We start from the raw sequence: 22,162 nt of genomic DNA on the forward strand, positions 1-22,162 counted from the left end.
ATTAGAGAAACTGAGATAAGTAGAAGAGTCGTATACCCGTCTCGCTTCCTCCTCTATGAGTAATGCGGACTTGGATAAAGAGACACACAATAAAGTTCATGGCACACAATAAAGTTATAACTATGATGACTTCGACTTAAAATAATTCGTCCATGCCTGACGTAGAGCATGAATTCTGTAGGTCATCTGTTGTAACTTCTTGGAAAAATTAAATGTTGACAGGTCTACGCGTTTCATTGTCTCGATTTTGCCTTGGAGAGTACTCAAAAGAATACAAGATTTGACTAGAATGGGAGATCATTTGGTAGCTTTCCGCGTGGGTAACATGTCGAAAAGATGATGTGTTCAGCTCTGTTATCTTTTTCTGATAGATTTCAGCATCGGAAAAAGGAAAGCAATATTCATTATTTCATTTATCATTTGATGAACAGAGACGACTTTAGTTAGTGTATTGATGATTGAAGAGAGATATCTATATTATCAAATTTATAATCGGCACTTGCACACAATATACTATATATTTTTGTAGTTGTGTGGTATTGTAAAGCCAAAAATAACTCAAAACTTGACTACAAAACATGTATTTGTTTTATATGTATGAACCGTGCAATAAACCAAAACTTTTTTACAATACTGTAGGGAAACAATCACCGAAAATATGAATAAATATAAACATTATCTCATTTGACCAATAAAAATTTTGTTTCAATTTTTCATCAGACTCTTGAAGTTCGGTGGTATGACATCAAAATCATGAATCGAGACTGTGTATATTTTTTAAGAATAGTCGAAAAACTCGACTTTTCGAATGTATATTGATAACTCTGGAACATCCGGTAATAAAAATAGTACGATACAATATAATGTGTATTGAAAATTGTGTCTGTTTTTCGAAGTAAAATATAGAAAATAGCATTGCTATAAGAGTTTTAAAAATGACAGTTCATTTAATTTAAACTTGTTAAATTTTGATGAATTACATGAACTAAATCGTTGTTTGATACTTTTTTAACATGGTTTACAATACCCTCCAGTCAACCTCACATCTCACACCTCACACCTCACACCTCCGAACACCTCAACCCACTTACAATGTTTTGAATGATAGTAGTTTAATGTTTATTATTCCACCATTTTACACTAGCAGGGGTGGGAGAAGTTTTTCTTATTTGAAAATTTTATACGATTTTTTTATATACATTTACCGGTTGGCCTCGGATTAAGTTTTGAGAAAACACCAAACAAACAAGTGAAAACAAACAATTGACTGAGTTAATTGTTAAAATACCATGTATAGAAAGTGTTGATTACGCTGTCACATTACACATACATACATGTCACACATATTAGCTGATATTCCCATGTAGTATGTATTACTATACAATTTGCGCTCTCACGGGTAAACAGTGATGTTTACGAAAAAATGTTTCAAAGAAAAGTTGTGATTTTTTTATAAGGAACATTTTTTACATTAAAACTTTTGTTCTATCTCTCACAGGTTACAAGATGGGTTCTACAGACCCAAGACTCAATTGACTTATGTTGCTCATTTACGAACTCGACCTCACTTTTTACGTTCTAAGCATGCTATAAAAATTTCAGCTTGATATCTCTTTTGTTTTTGAGTTTATCGTGTTCACAGACGGACGGACGGACGAACGGACAACCGGAAATGGACTAATCAGATGATTTTATGAACTTTTATACCAAAATTTTGTTCGTGTCATCAATATTTTTAAGCGTTACAAACTTGGGATTAAACTTAATATACCTTGGTATATTTTATATATACATGGTATAAAAAGCAACACTTTATGAATCTACTGGGGCCCATTTTAAGGGCAAAGAAGTTAACTACAACAAGGATGTGCACCAAGCATTAAATTTTTGTTACAAATTTTCTTGGGATTCTGATTGCAATGGCAACATTTTGTGCCTTATAGTATACAAGTTTTTCTGCTTTAAATGAGCCTTGGTAGTTCCCAAAAATACCAAGGATAATAAAAAACTATACGTGCAAAAAAACTGCATGAAAATATTTGAGACTTACGTTTCAAATTTTGAGAGTGGATTCTTTATATTCTTTTATGTTGGAGGGACTATCTGTATAATCATTATTTATAAAGTTTATCGATGTAATTTTTTTTCTTTGTTAGATAACATTTTTTTAATGAATTTATTGAAGAACAACATAGAAATGGGGCCATATCCGTATATAAAACGCCTTTTTTACCTCTTGTGTACACAATAAGTAATAAAAACTTTATATTTTTAATGTGAAAAACGATATTCTACACTTTTAGAATCTTTTCGAAACATTTTTGGTCATATTTCTGTATGTATCGGAGTGTACACCTAACCCAAAAAGAAACTGAAACTTAATTATGGCGGCCTCGCTAAAAAGTATTCAATTTTGCTATAGGCCCCGTGACTTTATATACCCAGGGCCTTCAAAAGGTTCAAGAAATTGTAGATAAAATTACAAAAATATTTGAGCATAATAATTTGACATATGAACTTAAACCTGACCTAGGACTTAAACCTAAACAATTCCCAAGGTAAAATTTCACGTTTGTCAAGAATCTGTTGTCAAAAATATAAGTTTTCGTTTCAAAAAAAATTGATCTTGAATAGAAAAAACTTTCAAAATCATGCTCAAGGTCAAATTTTAAGTAATTAGCAAATTTGTCTTTTAAAACCCTACAACTTTTGTAAAAATCATTTTTTTAATTTATGACCTGTATTCCGAGAAAATCACAAGATCCGTGGAGTTTTAGAGCACTCTATATAAGTGTATATATAAACACTCATATTACACCTAGTATATATCTGCGTATTAGTGATGAGACGAATATTCGAATTCACATTCGCATTTGCAAAAAACGATGCGAATGTTTTTAATAAAAAACAAGTGAAAACAAACAGTTGACTGAGTTAATTGTTGAAATACCATGCATAGACAGTGTTGATAACTCTGTAACATTACACATACATAACTGATATTTCCATAATTACACACTATACAATTGACTCCAAATTTGCGCCCTCACGGGTAAACAGTGATGTTTACGAAAAAATGTTTCAAACAAAAGTTGGTTATTTTTTGATAAGGAACATTTTTTACATTTAAACTTTTGTTCTATCTCTAACGGTTTACAAGATAGATAGGTCAAAACCCAATTGACCCATGTTGCTCATTTACGAACTCGACTTCACTTTTTACGTCCTATGTACGCTATTAAATTTCAGCTTGATATCTTTTTTCGTTTTTGAGTTATCGTGTCCACAGACGGACGGACGGGCGGACGGACAACCGGAAATGGACTAATTAGTTTATGAACACCTATACCAAAATTTTTTTCATAGCATCAATATTTTTAAGCGTTACAAACTTGGGACTAAACTTAGTATACCTTGCATATTACATATATGCATGGTATAAAAAATTCAAGATTCGTCCCATCACTAATGCGTATGGTATGAAAAACCATAAGAAAAGAAGATGAAAATAAATGAAAATCTCCTTACAAGAGGATAAAAAAAAATCGATTGAAAATAATATTATGACTATGAATAATTAGTGTGACATAAACGGAGGTAAAACCAAATAATATAAATATTATTATAACAATAACAATAATCATTTTTCAATTTTTATTATAAAAATCGGATTATATTTCAATAATCATAATATATATATATTGATCACCCCTGCGTAATATAAATGGTAGCACCCCTTACCACCCATCTCATACACAGTCCCCCACTTTTACCCCTACCACGCACCATTATATTGGAGTCGGTGTGTGTACACTGTGCAGTGTACACTGTCGGTAGTATGGCTGTATGGCAAAGTATGTTAACCTGTTTTATCTTTGGTACATAATGGCTTTATAATTTTCTTTCTAGATATGAAAAGGTTAGTAGCAAAGAATAAGGTTTAATAATATTGGTATGGTGCTTGAGAGGGTTGTGGGAGTGACACAACAGAGGTATGTTTTGTACCTACCATAAGGTTAGGTAGATATACATGGATATACATACAAAGTGTTCCATATACATGTATACATGTATCACTCTTTTTATGCATCATTTATAATAATTCCAAGCCTAAATGGCCGAGCGGTCTAAGGCGTTTGTCTTTGTCTGTTTGTCCATTTAGACAAAGGTTGCGGGTTCGAATCCAGGCAGCGGCAGTGTGAACAATTTATAATTAATGGGAGTGAAGAATTTATCACATTGTCGTCGCTTGGATAAGAACGAAGTAACCGACTCCACCCACGTCAAAATGTAAATATGTTTGTAATTAAATAAATAAAGATTAACAAATATTGATGAGGGTGGCCTCTGTTATAGGCGTATATATCAGAGAAACGGAGTTTAAACCCCATTATTATAAGCTTGATATCCGCCCGCTTCACTGTTCTTAAAAGTAAATTCCATCGCTTTATAGCCTCCACCTCTCATCATCTCACTTATCCCCCTTCCATAACATTCGAAGAAATTGTTTTACACGTCTAAAATATATGCACAGTTTTCGATTTTTTTTAAGTGTAAAATAGTCACAATTCATTCAGTATATCAGAAAAGATCAGAATGAAGTACCTATATCAGAAAAGATGGCCATGAATTGTTTGACAGATACTATTTGAAATTTGTAATGATTTATGGTTCAAAATGAAAATATAATCGAGATATTCAGAAAATAGCTCAGAATTTAAAGGAAAAAACAACCCCAAATTATTTGTAACTCTCAAATGTGACATATCCTTTATGTTGTAAATATAAACCTATGGGTTAGCAGTTATAATTAGTTTGATACATTCAATTATCCTCACAAAATTTCACATTTATAATATTTCAAGATTAGTATCAGGATAACCGAGCTTTACTCGATATTTTTTGAGTTAAAGACATACAAAATTTATCACTTATATAAAAACCATTTAACCATTAACATTGAACCATGTCCCGGTAATGTACTTCATTTCGTCGCCAATAGATGTCAGGAAGAGTCATATTTTGCAGTCAATGTTTCAGTTTTTTTCTGAAAACACGGATAAAATGACATGGGTAGCTAGATCGATTTTTCGCCCCAAAAAGCCCTTGCATAATAATTTTCGAGCGTGAGCAAAAAGCTCATAGCACGAGTGCTGACGGATTAAATAAAAATAAAAATTATTTTTTCAACAACGAACAATAGAAGCATAACTTACGGTTAGTTACGATGGACTTAAAGGGCTAACATTTAGCATAGGAGACAGAATAATATATCAGTTTTATTTCATCACAGAGCCATAGGCGGTTTTTTTTGGTACATACAGTATGTAACGGTTAGAATATACTTTTTTTTAATAAAAACTTTTATATCATTGAATATACTATACTAAGTTTATTTCGATATTGATTTGTATAATTTGACCCGAATGGCAAAAGTGCCTTTTTTTGGAGAAAATCCTTGTTCTTAATTAATTTGAGCGTTAAGGGAGGGGGGGGGACGTCCATATATGGAAAATTATAACACGGTATTTCTTTTTAATTCAATTATTTTATTCTAAATGTTTTTTATCCCAATTTTCTAGAATATTAATTGTATTTTTTAATTAGGTAATCCTTTCGAACAAACCAGTTTTCATAAAAATTTATAAATGTCTTTAGAAAAGTCTTACTCACATTTTTAATATATTTTATATGTTTTCCATCAGCACTTTAGGCAATTTTATATTTTATTTATTGTTTAGGCAACTTTATTTACATATATGTAATTTATATAATCTAAAAACTATATGAACTGTGATAACATGGAAAACTTTTTAAAATAGTTAAATTGAAAATTTTATATTTTTCGGTGCAAATATTCTTCAACATACTATTTCTGGATGTATTTCAGGATGTATTGGTAGGGTAGACCAGTCTGTAGCCCGAAAAATGAGTCGACGCTAGATAGATCCCTCCAAAAGACATTTCTAGGTTTTTTTGAAATACTTTCTAAAATCGATCCGAAATATCGTCTTATTTTTCTGCTCTAATATTTCCACTCTCAAACATTAAAATTTATATAGAATTATGTAGAGGTTATGATTTACAAAGTTTAAGACTATTTAACACGCGAAATATTTGACAAAGCAAATCTTTCATCACTCGACTAAAGATTACCGAGCGATTGATGCGAGTGCTGATGCGTTAAGTACTGAACCCTAAATTAACAAAAGTGTGAAAAAAAGTGACACAACACAATTAATAAAATAATGATCCTTTGTTTTTTTTTTATACTTTTAATTATGTCAACATATCATAACAAACTGAACCTCATTGACTGTATTGTAAAAATTTACAATAATGAAAAATTTCGTTTTTCAGATATTTGTGATTGTAATATCAAACAAACCACCTTTGTAGAAAAAAAAACAAGCGCGAGCAACAAAGTTCCATCACTTAAGTCATATTTCCCCCACATTTATTATTTCTTATTGATGTATGCAAATATCACTTCTAGTGGTGGCTTGGAACTACATTCAGTTGCTTTTTGTCCTCAAATTCATGATCAACGACTCCGAAAATCGCAGAGAGACAATTTCTGAGGTGAAATTCAGAATTTTCAAATTTTTTTTATCATTAACACTTCTAGGGGTTGTTTTAATGGGGCTGCAACCCTCCTCAGTTGCTCTTTGACCTTCAGTTCGTCAACAGCGAACCTAAAAGCTCTCAAGAGATGATTTCTAAGGTTAAATTTTGAATTTAATAAATTTTTTTATCTCTCGCCACTCCCAAGAAAAATTTTTATGGGGTTGCAATCGTATTCGGTTGCCTTTTAACCATGAATTCATGATCAGCGACCTCATAAACAATCGATAGACGATTTTTGAGGTGAAATTTTCATTTGTTTTCACTGTTACTATTTGGAGTGCTTTGGGGTTGGGATAACTTCCCTAATTTTCTTAGTACTCTTTGTAATGCCCCCTGAAGGACTAAGAAACACGTACACAAAAAATTTTTGAAATCGGAGCTGGTCCACCACTATTCCACATTTTCTGGCTTATTAAATGTACTGTATATTTCATAGGGTAGGTATAGAAAAGTATAAGGAGCAAGGCATTTTGGTTAACTCTGTGATTGTGTTCTCTCACTGATCCAGAAATTGGGCATACCTTTAATGGGGACGTGTTAGCATGGGCCTGCGAGTTTTTTGACTTTTTGATAATGATGAGACTGCGTTCACAATAAAACATAAGAATCCAAAAAAAATAAATGTATATCACGTGACCTAAAACGCGGGCAAGCCCTGGTGTGATGTCATATCGGTATTAACCATAGACCATCAGTTAGTTCAGTGTAGACAGCTGGGTATAATATATCCATAGATAATAAGTATTTATATTTATTATAATCAGATGTCTATGAATATATCTGTCAAACTTATTTGTGTTATTTCGTATAATGATACCCATATTACGTCATCAAATTGGATGCCCACGTTTTTGACAGTTTAAAAAAGGTTTAAAATTTAAGTTTTTGACAAGAAAGTTTGTGTATTTTTCCGAAATAAATTTTTGTTGGCTTTTTATTAGCAAAATCAACATTTTGAAATACTTTTTCAAAAATAGTAGAATACCCTATTCGACAACATTTGACATAAAGTAACGGTATCCTAAAAAAAAAATATCTTATTTAAGCCTTTATTAAAAATATAAATTTGAATTTATATTGCCATAGGTATCATAAAATTTCATACTCAATCACTGTCAAAAACTAATACGGTCGCTCGGTACGGTGTGTGTACGACCATACTATAGCACACACATATACGTGTACACACACACACATACACACACGCTAAAGTGAAATCTACGCAAATACTCTACTACAAACGCTTCACGCTAAAACGTATCCCATTCTATAATAGTATCGTTCAATTACGTCATCAACCGATGCGGCCATATTATTACCTAAATATTTATTATTTTTGGCGCGTATATTTAAAAAAAAATTAATTTTACACAAAATTTTCAAATCTTCTTTATTCGATAATTCGATAATTTCGTTAATTGGCACACAGTTTTAATTTTGTGTTTATCAAAATTTTCAATAATTCCAAAAAAAGGAATATTTTCGTACCAATAAAAAAAAAATTAAAAGGGAAACTGTTTCTTTAGGTTGAAATTTCCTTTACGTACTACATTTTCCACCCAAAAATGCTTAGATATTGATAAAAGGAATATTTTTGTTCTAATCAATTCAAGAAAAGGAAATTGCATCAAAACCGCTTTCTTTAATCAACGTACATAATTTCGCCATACAAAATTGTTCAAAAAAATATTTTCTGTTATTAATGAATGAAAATTTGAATGGAAATTAAAATAAAAAACAGCTTTATACGAAGATTTTTCAAAGCAAAAATATTGTTAGACGGAAAATTGATTCAAAAAAGAGATCACACTTTGTAATTTCTCGGTCTGAACTACTTGTTCGATTTGGAAAGGCTTCACTACTCTCAAAATCCGAAACACGTGTGTCCGAATTACCGAACCATCTAAATTAATATTTTTTTGTAGGATCCACAAATTTTTTATCAAAAAATCGTAAAAATAAATCGAGGAGACTCAAATGAAAATATTTCTCCAAGATTATTTTTTTGCACATAGAAAAAACGGATAAGAAAATTGAGGAAAACTCACCATCACAGCACTCATTTTAAAGTCCATCATATTTTTCACTTCCACGGCCATTTCTCTAGTTAAAATTAACCCATCTTTTCGAACAACGTCCACTTCAACTTCGTGATATTTCTATTTTAGAAGAAATCAAATTAAATTTTTAGCTTCGATAGTGAAATGTTTTTTGTTGATATTACGATTTCCGAGTCGATTCAAAATTGATTTAAGGTTTACTCAGAATTTTAACCTATTAAAAACTTTATCGGTTCGGATATCATAATCTCGAAATATCGAATATTGGGAAAACTTACATGTTGAATTTCATTCATTTTAGTAAATTGTCGTCCAAATTCCCAAAGATCAACACCAAATTTCAAAGCCCAATTTTTCACTCTAAAAAAATTTGAAAAATCATATTACAAAAAAATCCCTTATGGGGAAAATTTGAGTAAATTCGTACTCGTTATGGGGTATATCCTCATCCTGTTGAAGTGAAAATTGTGGAATGAAAATTATACAGCATAATATTAAAAACATGCTATTCGAGTAATTATTTCGCACGGAAAACATTTCCATGAAAATGTACACTAAAAACGTCATACTTGATGAAAATTTGCACACATTTTTTTCACAATTTTCGCACACAATTTCCTCACACTAAAAAAACCATATTCACTTAGAAAATTTTCGAGTTCAGTATTAACATTTTCATGTTCATTGATCCATCATTTTCTTTAAAAAAAAAAACACAAAATTGATGTCGAAAATATAAACGAAACTTATTCGAACATTTCGAAACGAATTCACACAGAAAAGTTTTATCGAAAAACAAAAAAATTTACCGAATTTTTAGCGAAAATTTTTGGAAAATTGTATATATGTAATGGTATATACAAAATATTCTCACGTTAGTGTTTTTCCTAAATAAAATATTTGAGAGCGTTTGTAAAATGTAGATATTTTCTATGTCATACGCCGAACGTTGCCGTCAACGATGCGATGAATCGGTGTTGATCGCTAATGCTCGGTACACACCCCGACGCCAATGTACGCGCATTTTCAATTACATTTCAAGTATATTTAATCATTATGTAATATTTTCACCTCCATCTAGACATTAATACATATAAGGGATGCATTTTCGGGATCCAATTTCGCTGTTACTTTTATACATTATTTGGGTTTCAAGGAAAAACATGGAATAAAATTGAATTTTTGCCTCTGTTAATCGATTTTTATACCATGTATATATGAAATATACCATAGTATATTAAGTTTAGCCTCAAGTTTGTAACTAGAGCTTAAAAATATTGATGCTATGAAAACATTTTTGGAATTCATAGAATCACCTAATTAGTCCATTTCCGGTTGTCTGTCTGTCTGTCGTCTGTCATCACGATTACTAAAAAACGAAAAGAGATATCAAGCTGAAATTTGTAGCGGTCTAAGGACGTAAAAAGTGAGGAAAATTTCTTTGCGTTTGCTTTAAATAGAGGATTTGGTTATTATGATCGCATATCTATCATGTCTAGTCCATATGTGATTGAGTCAACTTCATGAAGATTGTTGTTATCAGTTGACAGAGAATTTGAAATAAACATATTGATCATTTTTATAAGATTTACGATATTTTTTGGTATATGTATAACAAGCATCGATAGCGCAGATGGTTAAGCTGTAGACTTAGGACACTAAAATCAATAGTAATCCATATCTCGCTGGTTAAAATCCGAAACGATGTGGGTACCCTAGTATCTATCCAACATCAATAGATAAATATTGTTCCTGAAAATCCGATGAAAATATAGGATAAACCTGCCTCACAACCTTTACATGTACACGGAGGATACATGACGTTCACACAAGATTTTTCCCATATAATTTTCTTATCTTTTTAGCCAAATGTATTTTGTGTTGCGTTTTCTATAACCCTTTCAAAGAGGTTTTTTTTCTCTAAGTTATAATACTAAAAACACTTCGATGTAATACCAAAGCGCTAATTTAAACATAGACACTATAATTTTCGATTTAATGGACAATTTTTTCGTCACAAAATTAAAAATTGGAGTTTATCCAATAAATTTTAAGGATTTTTAAGAAGAGACACATTTAATTTCCGTTGATTTCCGCCATTTATTGTTGTTGCACATATTTTTCAAGAAGAAATATGATATACTAGCTCGACTCGTACAGAATTCAGATCCCGTAGTTATCGAAATCCGTGGCTACCCTGTACCCGTCACTAAAAACAACAAACAGCAAATTTCGTAGAAAAGTGGTCGAAAATCCTTAAATTAATATTAGGAGCGTGTTTTTTCCTAAGAGACCGTGAAAATATTTTTCGATAGGACAGGAAAAAACTTGCTAGAGTTAGTAATATATAAGATAAACATCCCTCCAAACATCTTTTATCTATATTTTAGGTGTAGTCTTAAAATGCAAGGTCTGTTGTAGATTAGAAGCAGATGCGACTAACCTTTAACTGGATAGTACGGCCGTTTAGAGGATTTTCATGGCTGAATAAGTTCCACGACCTATATGGATTCGACGTAATTTTTTCTGCTCAAGCCGAAAATCAGGGTCAGTTTTTTCGAAATATGATCGAGTAATTTCTTATAAGCAATTTAATTGTTTAAAGCACTACCAATCATGCTTTAAATTTTGCGTTAGGTATGCCAAGCTGTGAAAACGAATAATATTATTTGCTAAAAATAACCTTGAAAATTTTTTTCAAAAATATTAAAATATTTCTTGAGAATAAAACGCTTCTTTTAGTTATATTTCGGGTCTATCATAATTCGTTTAATTTAAGTGTCAAGCAATACCCCAATATTTTTTAGAGGAAGTTACACCGGTTACAAATCATGAAATCCTGAAACGACAAATATTTTCCGCTTCACCAGACATCTCTAACTTGATTTTTCCCAGAGATATGATACTTTAAAGTTAGATTCCCAATTTTATTATTTTGAAAATAATTTATAATGATTGATGATGAAAAATAAATCAATCAGTATAATTAATTGTTTAAATACTTTAGATATTGTTGATTTTGAAACAATTAACTCTGTTAGTTAATTTTTTCAATTTTTTTAATAAAAAATAAATAACAACTAAGGCCATCTATTAAACAAAATAACAAATTGTAAAATTCGACGAATATTATTAAACTATTAGTACAATAAATTATGCATAGATGGCGGACTAAGTCAGATTAAAAGAATATAATTTTCTGAAATTCAATGAAAATTTGATTCGAAGATCGAAATATGAATTAGAAAAGAATATATAATTTTATGTAAACGAATAAAAATTATTAAATTTAGAAATTTCTAAGTAAAAATTTATTGTTAAAGTAAAAATTTTATACAAAGTCATTAGAAATTGTTTGTATTAAGAATATAAGGAAGTTATTAATAATAATTAAAGTATGATTTATATATATTTCAAATGATTAGGGAGTTATCGGAGTCAATTCGATTAAAATAACTCACACGTAAGAATTAATAATGTTAAGTTTTTAATACGCAATATCACGAACAGATCGTATGCATATAAATTCGTCAGGGAAAAAATTTCCCATTCCCAAATAAAGATCATGAATTTTCCGGGGACAAATTTCTATCAACAAACTATCTTTTTTTAACTAACACTTAGTGTAAATCATGTATACACTATTTTACAAAAAGAACATATTTGAATAAACGCTCTTTAAAGAAATGATTTAAAAATCAATTTTAATTTATGCAAAATTTTTGAAAAATGCAACGCTTGTTTTTTAGATTTATTAAAATACTAATTAATTTAATGAAAAAATTATTTAATTGCTTATTTGCTTAATTGATAAATTTCGAATATTATTACACAAAATATCGAATGTTGAACCAGTTTTGATTTAAAATTTCTAACACATCGAAAACACCTCACTTTATCAAATAAAAATTAACTTTCTACTGAAGATTAAACGACCAATTTATTCTTTTGGATAATTTAAAAATTAAAATAAACAAAGCTGACCCCTGTGAAATGACCTGCTTCGTTCAAGAAAGTAAATCTGACGTTGTTTTTTTGCAAATATATATTTTATTTTGACTTTTGACTTTTAAATTGTACAGAAAATGATAAGGTTATTAAAATTTTGGGATTCGATCATGATAAATTTACTATTTTTGGAAAAAAAGAATGTTGATTGTTAATATTTATCATAAAATTCTCTCCGTGTATTATAATTTTACTCAAAAAATAGGGATCATTTTAACCAATACAAACGAGATCATTTTATCCATATTTGAATATCGTTATAAAAACTTACTTTAAAACGTATTATACGCCTATCAAAATATGTTAATAATATTATTAAAAGTCAACAGAAGCCAAGACTTAACCAACTAATCCGGCGAATCTCTATATATTATAAATGCGAAAGTAAGCATGTTTGTTTGTTTGTTACGCTTTCACGCTAAAACTAGCGAATGGTTTTTAATGAAACTGTACAGCAATATAGGTAATACTTCAGAATAACACATGAACTATAATTTATAAAGATATATTAATAAAAAATAAATAAAAATTTAAAAATTAATTTAATTTGACATTTGACATTACCATAAATTACAGATTTTTATAAAAATAGTCAATATGAAATATTTCACGGCCATCTTTGCTTATAGACTCAATGAATAATTACGACTTTTGAGGTGGGGGTTGATAAAAAGGAATTGTGCCCCGGGTGCGAGTTAAGCTCGCTACGCCCAAGGGTATACAAAGTACACGCTGTACAAAAATTTACTAAATACTCTTTAAAGGAAGAATTCAAATAGGAAGTATTATTGAATGAACATTAAAAGACATAGCAATTTATATTTTCTAAATACGGAACATCATTTATAAATAATTGTTTGACTTCAAGTTGTACAACACATCCTGAAATAAGAAAATATGTATACAAAAAAATGAATAACGCGCGCGAACTAACCCTTACATCTCTAACCCCTAACAACTTTTTACTCAATTGTTTTTCATGTAATTTGGTATATTGAGTGATCCAATTTGAGCTTCCTATATTTGAAAAACATAATGTTCCCATCTTTGGTGGGCTAGAATTTAGTGGGCATAGATACCTGACTTATTTTAATTGGATAATACAAAATCACTTTTTTGGATTTTGCAGACATCATAAAGTACAAAAAATCGATTTCTTTCATGTCATAACAGAATTCCTATATATTATAGATGTGAAAGTAAGGATGTTTGTGTGTTTGTTTGTTTGTTTGTTACGCTTTCACGCACTAGAAAATTGATTTGAATGAAACTGTACAACAATATGGCTCATACATCAGGAGAAAACATGAGCTCCATCTTTGATCATTATTCTGAACCATAAATTAAAGATTTCTGTAAAAATTTTAAATAGTAAATGTAATCCAATTCATGGACATATTTTCTGAAATAATAACAATTTTCCAATAAAATTTGAGAACTGTGCATATGTTTTAGTTGTGTAAAACAGTCCCTTCGAGTGTGATGGAAGGGGAATAAGTGAGATCAAAAGAGGTGGAGGCTATGTAGTGTTAGTTTTTTACTTTTAAGCAAAGTGAAGCGGGCGGGTATCAAGCTAGTTTGATCTAATATTCAAAATTAAACAAAAAATTAGAAATATTATCCAAACTTAATGGAATAGCATACCTGATTTATTAAAATTAGTCGTAAACGAAAATTTTTTTTTGTTGAGTCAAGGAATTATTCAAATCTTACAAAAATAGGATACCAAATGCAAAAAAGTTTCCACTTTAGACCACTGACCTAAGAATTACTCACCTGAAAAAGCACCCTATATATACAAGTAAGTTTATACATGCATGGGAGAGTGTTATACCTTGGATAACAATTTACAATTTATACTCAAAGAATATGTGGTTAAAATTTCAGCTTAGGTATCCATGTAAACTTTTAAGAAATAAATTATTTAAAATCGATATAAAATACATTGCTTTTAAAGAGAAATCTTAAAAAACGATCTATTTTGATAATTTTCACTTGGAATGAATGAAAATAACTTTTTAATAGAAAATAAACATTTTGGCAATGACATAGAAAAGAAAACATCAAGTGTCTCCATCTTTATAAGGGATGTACGAACAGGGTAGATTTAAGGTTGAAATTATTTTTATCTTATTTTCAACTTTGATGATGAATTATAACTTCATGAATGTAGGCGAAAAATAAGCATAAAATTTTTCGATAAATACCTTAGTTTTCGAAATATCGAAAGCTTATAGCCTTCGGTTTAAAATTTTTTTTAAACCGAAGCTTTCCCTATTCTCCGGTTTTGTAATTTTTCAAAAGTGGCAACTCTAGTCAGTAGAGATGTTACCATAGACATACAAACTGGAGTGCATTCTCGATCTAACTGTCAAAGGAAACTTTACAAAAAGCCAAAAGTAACGTGATCCTTATGTATCCAAGATCTCCAAAAATTAAAAGGACACATTATCTCCATTGCTCGATGTCTGACTAGCAAATTTTATATGCATTAAGGTACAACACTTTACCCTACATAATCTTCACAATAAATATATGTATATATCCGTCATAAAAAAATAATATAGTATAGTAGTATATTCAGATGACACAAATTTGATTGTTATAAAAGAAGGGGCCTTGGGCTGGTGAATCCCGAGTGACGCTATAGCACGGATGCCGGGAAAGGAAGTATAAATAGCAGGATAATATCACATGACCGGATCTATTAGGTGTACCATGTTATAAAATATGAATTAAATTGTGTTTCGTTGTGGACCCTCGATGTGGATGAGATAGGGACACGAATCAAATATTATATCTAAACTAAATATGAGAGTAAATATTTTTCAACGATATCTTTTAAATAAATATTTAATATTTGAAACATAATTATTGTTTAGAGCCAAATGTACACATACTTATTATTATTATTTATTTAAATAATCATTTATTTTTATGCGCGGATTTGTATATCTACGATTAGATTATGTATCTAACGATTTATTTTTACCTTACACCAAAAACTTGAACACCCTTACAAGGACACACCAGGTGCAGGAACATTACAATCTTCACCGACAGCCAAGCGGCTCTAAAATCCTTCAGCTCAGTCTATCTAACGTCAAAGGTAGCACAGGACTGCCGTACGTCCTTAAATGAGCTGGCGGAACAAATGAATTTAAACCTGGTATGGGTACCGGGACACAGGGACATTCCAGGAAATTGTGAAGCCAACGACAAGCACAATAAAACAAGACACAAGCATCAATAAATACCCCGGAGTTCCATTTGCGAACTGCAAGTTTCTTCCTGAAAGAGGATATCCTGAAAAAGGCCAATCTTAGATGGAGGGAGGAACGTACTTGTGGTACTACAAGACAGATATGGTCGGAGTACAATCGCAGGCGTTCCGAAGTTTTTATATCACTTCCAAGGGCCTCTGTTAGCAAAGTTGTTGTGGCTATCACAGGACACTGTTTGGGCGACAAGCATGCTGAACGCTCAGGCCTGGCAGTGCATCAGGACTACTGCAGGAGCTGTCACAGTGGTGACTAGGAGGAGACAATGTCTCATCTTCCCTGTCACTGCCCAGCTCTTTTCATGAGAAGATGTAAAGTCAGTCGCCGTCAAAGCAATCTTACTGTTCTTAAAAAGCTCCAAATGGTTCATGGAGTGGTTTTTACGGTTTTACGGTATCACAACGGATCCTATGGTCTAAGTGTGTCCCACCCCAGGACAGCCACTCTAACCTAACCTAACCTAACCTACACCAAAACCTTAACTATTACAGCCAGAAACTAATTAATATCAATCTATTCTCATTGACATACTTTACACCAACATTTTTTTGAAACTATAAATTCATCAATTCTTATAAAATTTCAAATTTACCACAAAGCCTATATCTATTTTTTTGAACCATGTTCCTTATCGCCCGTTATGGTTTGTTTGCTGGTTGGGAGGAAAAACCAAAAAAAGTACAAGAAATAACAACGACCCCAAAATCCAACGATGTATTACCTAAGAAACTAAAACTTCTTTAATCGATTGCGTTTGCCATGAACTTTAAGAATATGCAAAAGTATTTTACAATCTTTCAATTTGTATTTTTTGTCCAAAACTTGTATTTTTTCATACAAAAAAATGAGTTGTGAGAAGAAGTTAAACATAATAGAGATAATTTAAAGTAAGAACAAGGAAATTGTATGTTATGTCATAATACATATCTTGATCAAGCCCAATGAAGGTAATCTACGCACATATTGGGTTGACTACTATATCAGAAGTATGTCTTTTTTAAACTAATATTACAATTAATTCATAAAGTATAGAGTTCAAGTAGCTTTAATATTTAATTCTTTAAATAATAAAACAAGTATTTGACTTCTTAAATTAATACTTTAAACTTTTCAGAATTACCAATGCACAGATATGCAAACAGTATCGTGAGAAAAAAAATGAAAAATAAAATTAAACCTAAAATTCCCAATGCACAGAAATAATCGATCTCTCAGTATCGTGAGAGAAAAAATAATAAAAACGGTACATTTACAAGAAACTAATTACACTAAACCTGTGAAGTAGCGTACCACAAATTAGTGTTTTTTTTTTTTCATAGCAAATCGACTACAAGTCACACTGGATATTTCCAAAAATTGAGAAAAAAGCACAGAATGATCTTACAAAATTGAACATGTGCATAATCAATCAAACTAGCAAAAAAAAATCAAAGCAAATCTGAGTAAAACAGTAAACAGAATCTCAGTTCTGCACATTTATCTAAGATTTATCAAAGTCACAAAGAAATATAGTTAAAAATTCAATTAATTTGATGAAAAAATTCCTTGCGTTACATAAAAGATACCTATTTTTCGATACCAAAAATAGTACAGAATAGTATCCCTTACTTTAAATTAAAAACGTGAGATTATTTATTGGTATCTAAATACTATTTAATCAAAATAAATCATGCGTGTGGTAACACTCACATTTGTGGTTCCGCAGATAATAATAAAAAAACTTTTCATTTTAAAAAATTCTAAAATCTTGATTTAGTTTAAAACATCTTTGAAATGCCTTATGTCATAGTTTTGGCAGGACTCAGACACTTTTAGTGGGACTTTCCAACTAAAATGGAAAAATTAAAAACTAAGGCATGTTTTAAAGCTAGAATTAAATTAAATTAAAGCTAGAATGTTTTATATCCAATTTGTGATTTTCAATACTCAATTTGAGTCTAATATATACATAGGCAACTTTCAAGACACTTATGTAACTTATTTCATCTAGTAAGAAGTTAAGGAGCTTAAAATTTTGTTTTCATAGATAAATTTTGAAAAATTTAAATCTATTAACCTTCAGTTCTCAAAACTATCCTTTGCTACGCCGTAATAGATTGATTCCTATCAAAGCTCTATCATCCGTTAAAATTTCCAATTGATTGGAGAACTTTTCCAAGAGCTATCGCGTTATGTCACACAATTCTTAAAATCAACAAGTGAAAACAAACAATTGACTGAGTTATATGTTGAAATACCATATATAGAGAGTGTTGATTACTCTGTCACATTACACATGTCACACATACTGATATTCCCGTATACTTCATACTATACAATTAGCGCATAATTTGCGCTTTCACGAGTAAACAGTGATGTTAATCAAAGGAATTAGTACATAAATTTTCAAGGAAATTTTGTTATGTCGTAATAAATATCTTGATCAAACAAATTGTGAATAATGTACGCACATATTGGGTTGACTACTAAATCAGAAATATGCCTTTTTTAAACCAATATTACAATCAATTCATAAAGTATGGTTTTAATAAGACAAGTATTTGGCTTCTTAAATTAATAATTTAAAATTTTCAGATGCGATAGGAACATAATTCCAACTGGGTGTTCCACGACACCTCTCGTTTTTATTCAAAGTTAAAATCCTTATAAAATTTTCAAATCAGTTCAAATTTTCATATCAAATGAAATGAAAGAAAAAACAAACAAGAATTTTTCATATTTTATAAATTCGACTATACAGTAGTTCGATTTAAAAAACTGTTCACATTATTGCATATATTAATACCGTAGTACGCCATTTTCGGAATGCAAAGGAATTCGTTGGAATCAAAGTGAGATAGAACAACATTAGGGGATACGAGCTATGATGTTGATAACAAAATGATAGCAAAGTCAGTGGTGGACCAGCTGTTGAATCTAACGGTGGCTGGGCTTCGAAACAATTTCTATTATTAAAAAAATAACGCGTGTTCGAGATACTTTTTTTCTAAGTTACAAAAATACAGTTGTTTATTTGCTGCATTTTTTTTTTTAAATTAAAGTGAATTTTAAACTTAAATTGTAATTAAATTTTTTTTATTAAAGGATAATTTTTATTTGAAATTTTACCTTTTTTCTAGGAAAATTCAACAAGTGTTAAAATATATATGTAGACAGAAATATACCTTATTTTTGTATACATATATAATTTTCAATTTTCCTTTTTTTTAGAATATTTTATAAAGCCCAGTGTACACTATCAATTTGGTAAAAAAACTAGTGTGAAGTGATTATTTTTTTAAATAAATTGGATTTTTTTTAAGTGTAATTTTTTAGTGTAAGTATACGTTTTTTTTTTAAATCTTCAAAATTTAATTGTTTAATCAAAATCAATTAAGGGCTGTACATTCCATATGTGAATGAATAAATAGTAAAATTTAGGCGACACACACGGGGGAATTATAGTATATCACCTATAAATATTTAATTCATTTACAAAACACTATCCCTATTCATATATCATGTTATATTATAAACTCTATCCTCTTTTTAACGTTTAATTGTATCATGAAACCATGACAAGTAATCAAATCAATCCCTGTACATTTGATATGATATTACAGGAAGAATTAATTAAAATTATATGTATGCAAATATAACTTCATTCAATAGAATTAATTACCTTATAAAATAGATCAATATATATATATATATATATTAATAAAACTATTTAGACATTGTTATTGTTCAGTCTATTTTATGATTTTTGTAAGTCTATGATTTTTGAATTCTTGATTTGGATATTTTTTATTATTGAGACCAAACAAGAGTTTTTGAGGTACTTTTTATATACAGTCAAATCGTTTATAACGACTAATCGATTGTAAGGATGTGAATATATCGTTTATAATAACATCAGCAATAAACTCGGTTGTCTTTTTAACTTAATTTTGAACATTTTAAAACAGCGAGGCAGTTTTTGTTAATAATGAATATTAAACAGAATAAAGGGATTTCTTCACGCAAGAAATTGCTTGAAACAAGATATAATTTTTCTTGAAATACGAATTTAAAAAAAATTTATGTTGAGCCATGAAAAAAACCATTTTTACTGTGTGGTTGTGGGTACTTAAGGGTACTAATAGCTCATTTTGCATCTTTTTCCATAAAATAATCTTTCTCCGAGGAAAACAAAGCTCGGTTTTGAAAAGACAAGCTAAAATACTTATATTTAAAATTGATCGATCGATTGATTGATTTAGTAATTTATTAATTACTAAAAATATTCCTTAATTATTTATCTTTTTAATTAAGATATTTACAAAAATTTTTGTCACGATTATTTTTTTTGTTTAATTTTCATGTATTGTACGAGATATAATTTATAAAAGAAGTTTTTTACTTTTTAATCCATTGAAGGTGGAGCAATATTATCATAAAAGTATGCGTTCATTCAACAAAAGAGTTAACGAACGAATACCGGATATAAAACTACCCAAATTGTAGATCCCTTCGATGTTCGTTATAAATGGTTTTTACTGTATATTTATTTATAACTATAGGTTTTAATACATTATGCTTTTTCGTTTAAAACATTCAAAACTCACTTTTTCAACAATCAAAAAAAAAAATTTTTCTAAATTCAAAAGAAATTCTATAAATTTCAAAGTTTTGATTTTAAAATTATGTTGAGAAAATTTATGTATTTTCTGTAATCTGACTAAATTTATCAAAATTGTGTTAATTTTTAATTATTAAATAATACATTTTCATTTTTCAACAATGTATTACTAAAATACTAGGACGGTAATCCGTACAATTTTCTTGGAAAAGTTTTTTATCGTTTAATTAGCTCATTTCTTTTAACATATTTTATTATTCATGAACTATTTAACACTCTGTTACACCAACTGCCTTAAGTTTGATGTTGATCAATTATTTTCTTCGATTAATAATATTTCTTATACGCAATACGATTTACAAATTGATTTAATCGATTAAAATTTTAGTTGGAAATTTTTCGTATTTTTAAACAATTGTTTTTTTTTTTTTTTGAAATTTTACTTTTAACCATAAAAAATTAAAATTATTTTTTTTCATATAAGCGGGTGTTTATAGTTTTATTTTCGGCTAAAATTTCTGTTGAAAACCACCGATTTTTTTAATAAAATTTATAAAAATTCATACAATCAAATAAATGAATTCAGTAATTCTGCTTAAGATAGTTCGGCGGTTTGAGCAAGTACCCTTAATCACAATAAACACATTTTTGGGGCCTCTTGCGGGACCTCAAAAATTAATCGGTGATGAAAAAACTTTACCTTACGGCGCCTTTAAAAAAGAAAATATAAAAAAAACTTTGATTTTTGACGCTTCTACGATATTTTTAATGCATTTTATTACATTTACGTCGTACAAATTGCCTAGTTGTCAAGTTTATTAGTCACGTGACAGGCGGACTACATTAAGACTAGAAATAAGTGTTGGGAGAAAATTATACTTGCGATTAAAGAAAATTCTATTATTAGGCTAAGATTACAAGGTGTGTTTTAGCAATACATTGTTGGTATTTAAAACAATGTAGTTCTAAAAAACCTACGCTTAGATCAACGTCAGTTAAAATCAACGCTCGTGTGATTGTAGCTTTAGAATTCATAGCCTACCGTTAAAAATTGTAACCAAAAAAAAATAAAATTTGTTTCAAATATCTTTTTTTAAATTTCAATGTAATTTTCATTGAAAATTGATGAAAATTCAATGAATTCGTTTTGAATTTAGTAGAAAATTGTAAATCGACGATGTCCAATTTTTATTAGAATTAAAAGGATAGATGAATTGATTTTAATAATTCAATCAAATGAATCGATTACTGGATCCGAATTACTTAGTTTATCTTTAAAAAAGACTCATAAATGATCGTAAACTTTTTTCCAATTAATTCCATTTTCTAGAATTTTTCACAAATACAAAGTATTCAGATTAACTAACTTTAAGATGGGTCTAGATGGGTAAACGTTTAGAAATATATCTAAATCGAAAAATGACTAATCAACATTGAAATTTATCTCGAAAATAAGTGATAATTTAAGAAAGAGAAATTAATTCATCCAATATCAGATCCAATGTCATAATTTTTTTGTAAATTGTAGCAAATCTTTATTATCCAGAATTTAAACTCTTCGAAGATGTCAACAATTCGAAAATGAT

The 22,162-nt window shown here is 29.5% G+C and overlaps 1 protein-coding gene across 1 annotated transcript in view; it reads right to left on the reverse strand.

Moving 5' to 3' along the window:
• LOC123302594 (voltage-dependent calcium channel subunit alpha-2/delta-3) overlaps nt 1–9,160 on the reverse strand; it is a 28,934-nt gene extending 19,774 nt beyond the window's left edge. Inside the window, exons 1-3 of the mRNA XM_044885602.1 lie at nt 9,115–9,160; nt 8,966–9,047; nt 8,676–8,786 (exon numbers count right to left, since the gene is read on the reverse strand). Of these exons, the coding sequence (XP_044741537.1) occupies nt 8,676–8,786; nt 8,966–8,983 (129 nt within the window). The 5' untranslated portion in view covers nt 8,984–9,047; nt 9,115–9,160. The remainder of the gene's footprint in view (nt 1–8,675; nt 8,787–8,965; nt 9,048–9,114) is intronic.
• Nucleotides 9,161–22,162: the final 13,002 nt, after the last annotated feature.

This window comes from Chrysoperla carnea, chromosome X (genome assembly GCF_905475395.1).
Source record: "Chrysoperla carnea chromosome X, inChrCarn1.1, whole genome shotgun sequence".
Classification (NCBI taxonomy): Eukaryota; Metazoa; Arthropoda; class Insecta; order Neuroptera; family Chrysopidae; genus Chrysoperla; species Chrysoperla carnea.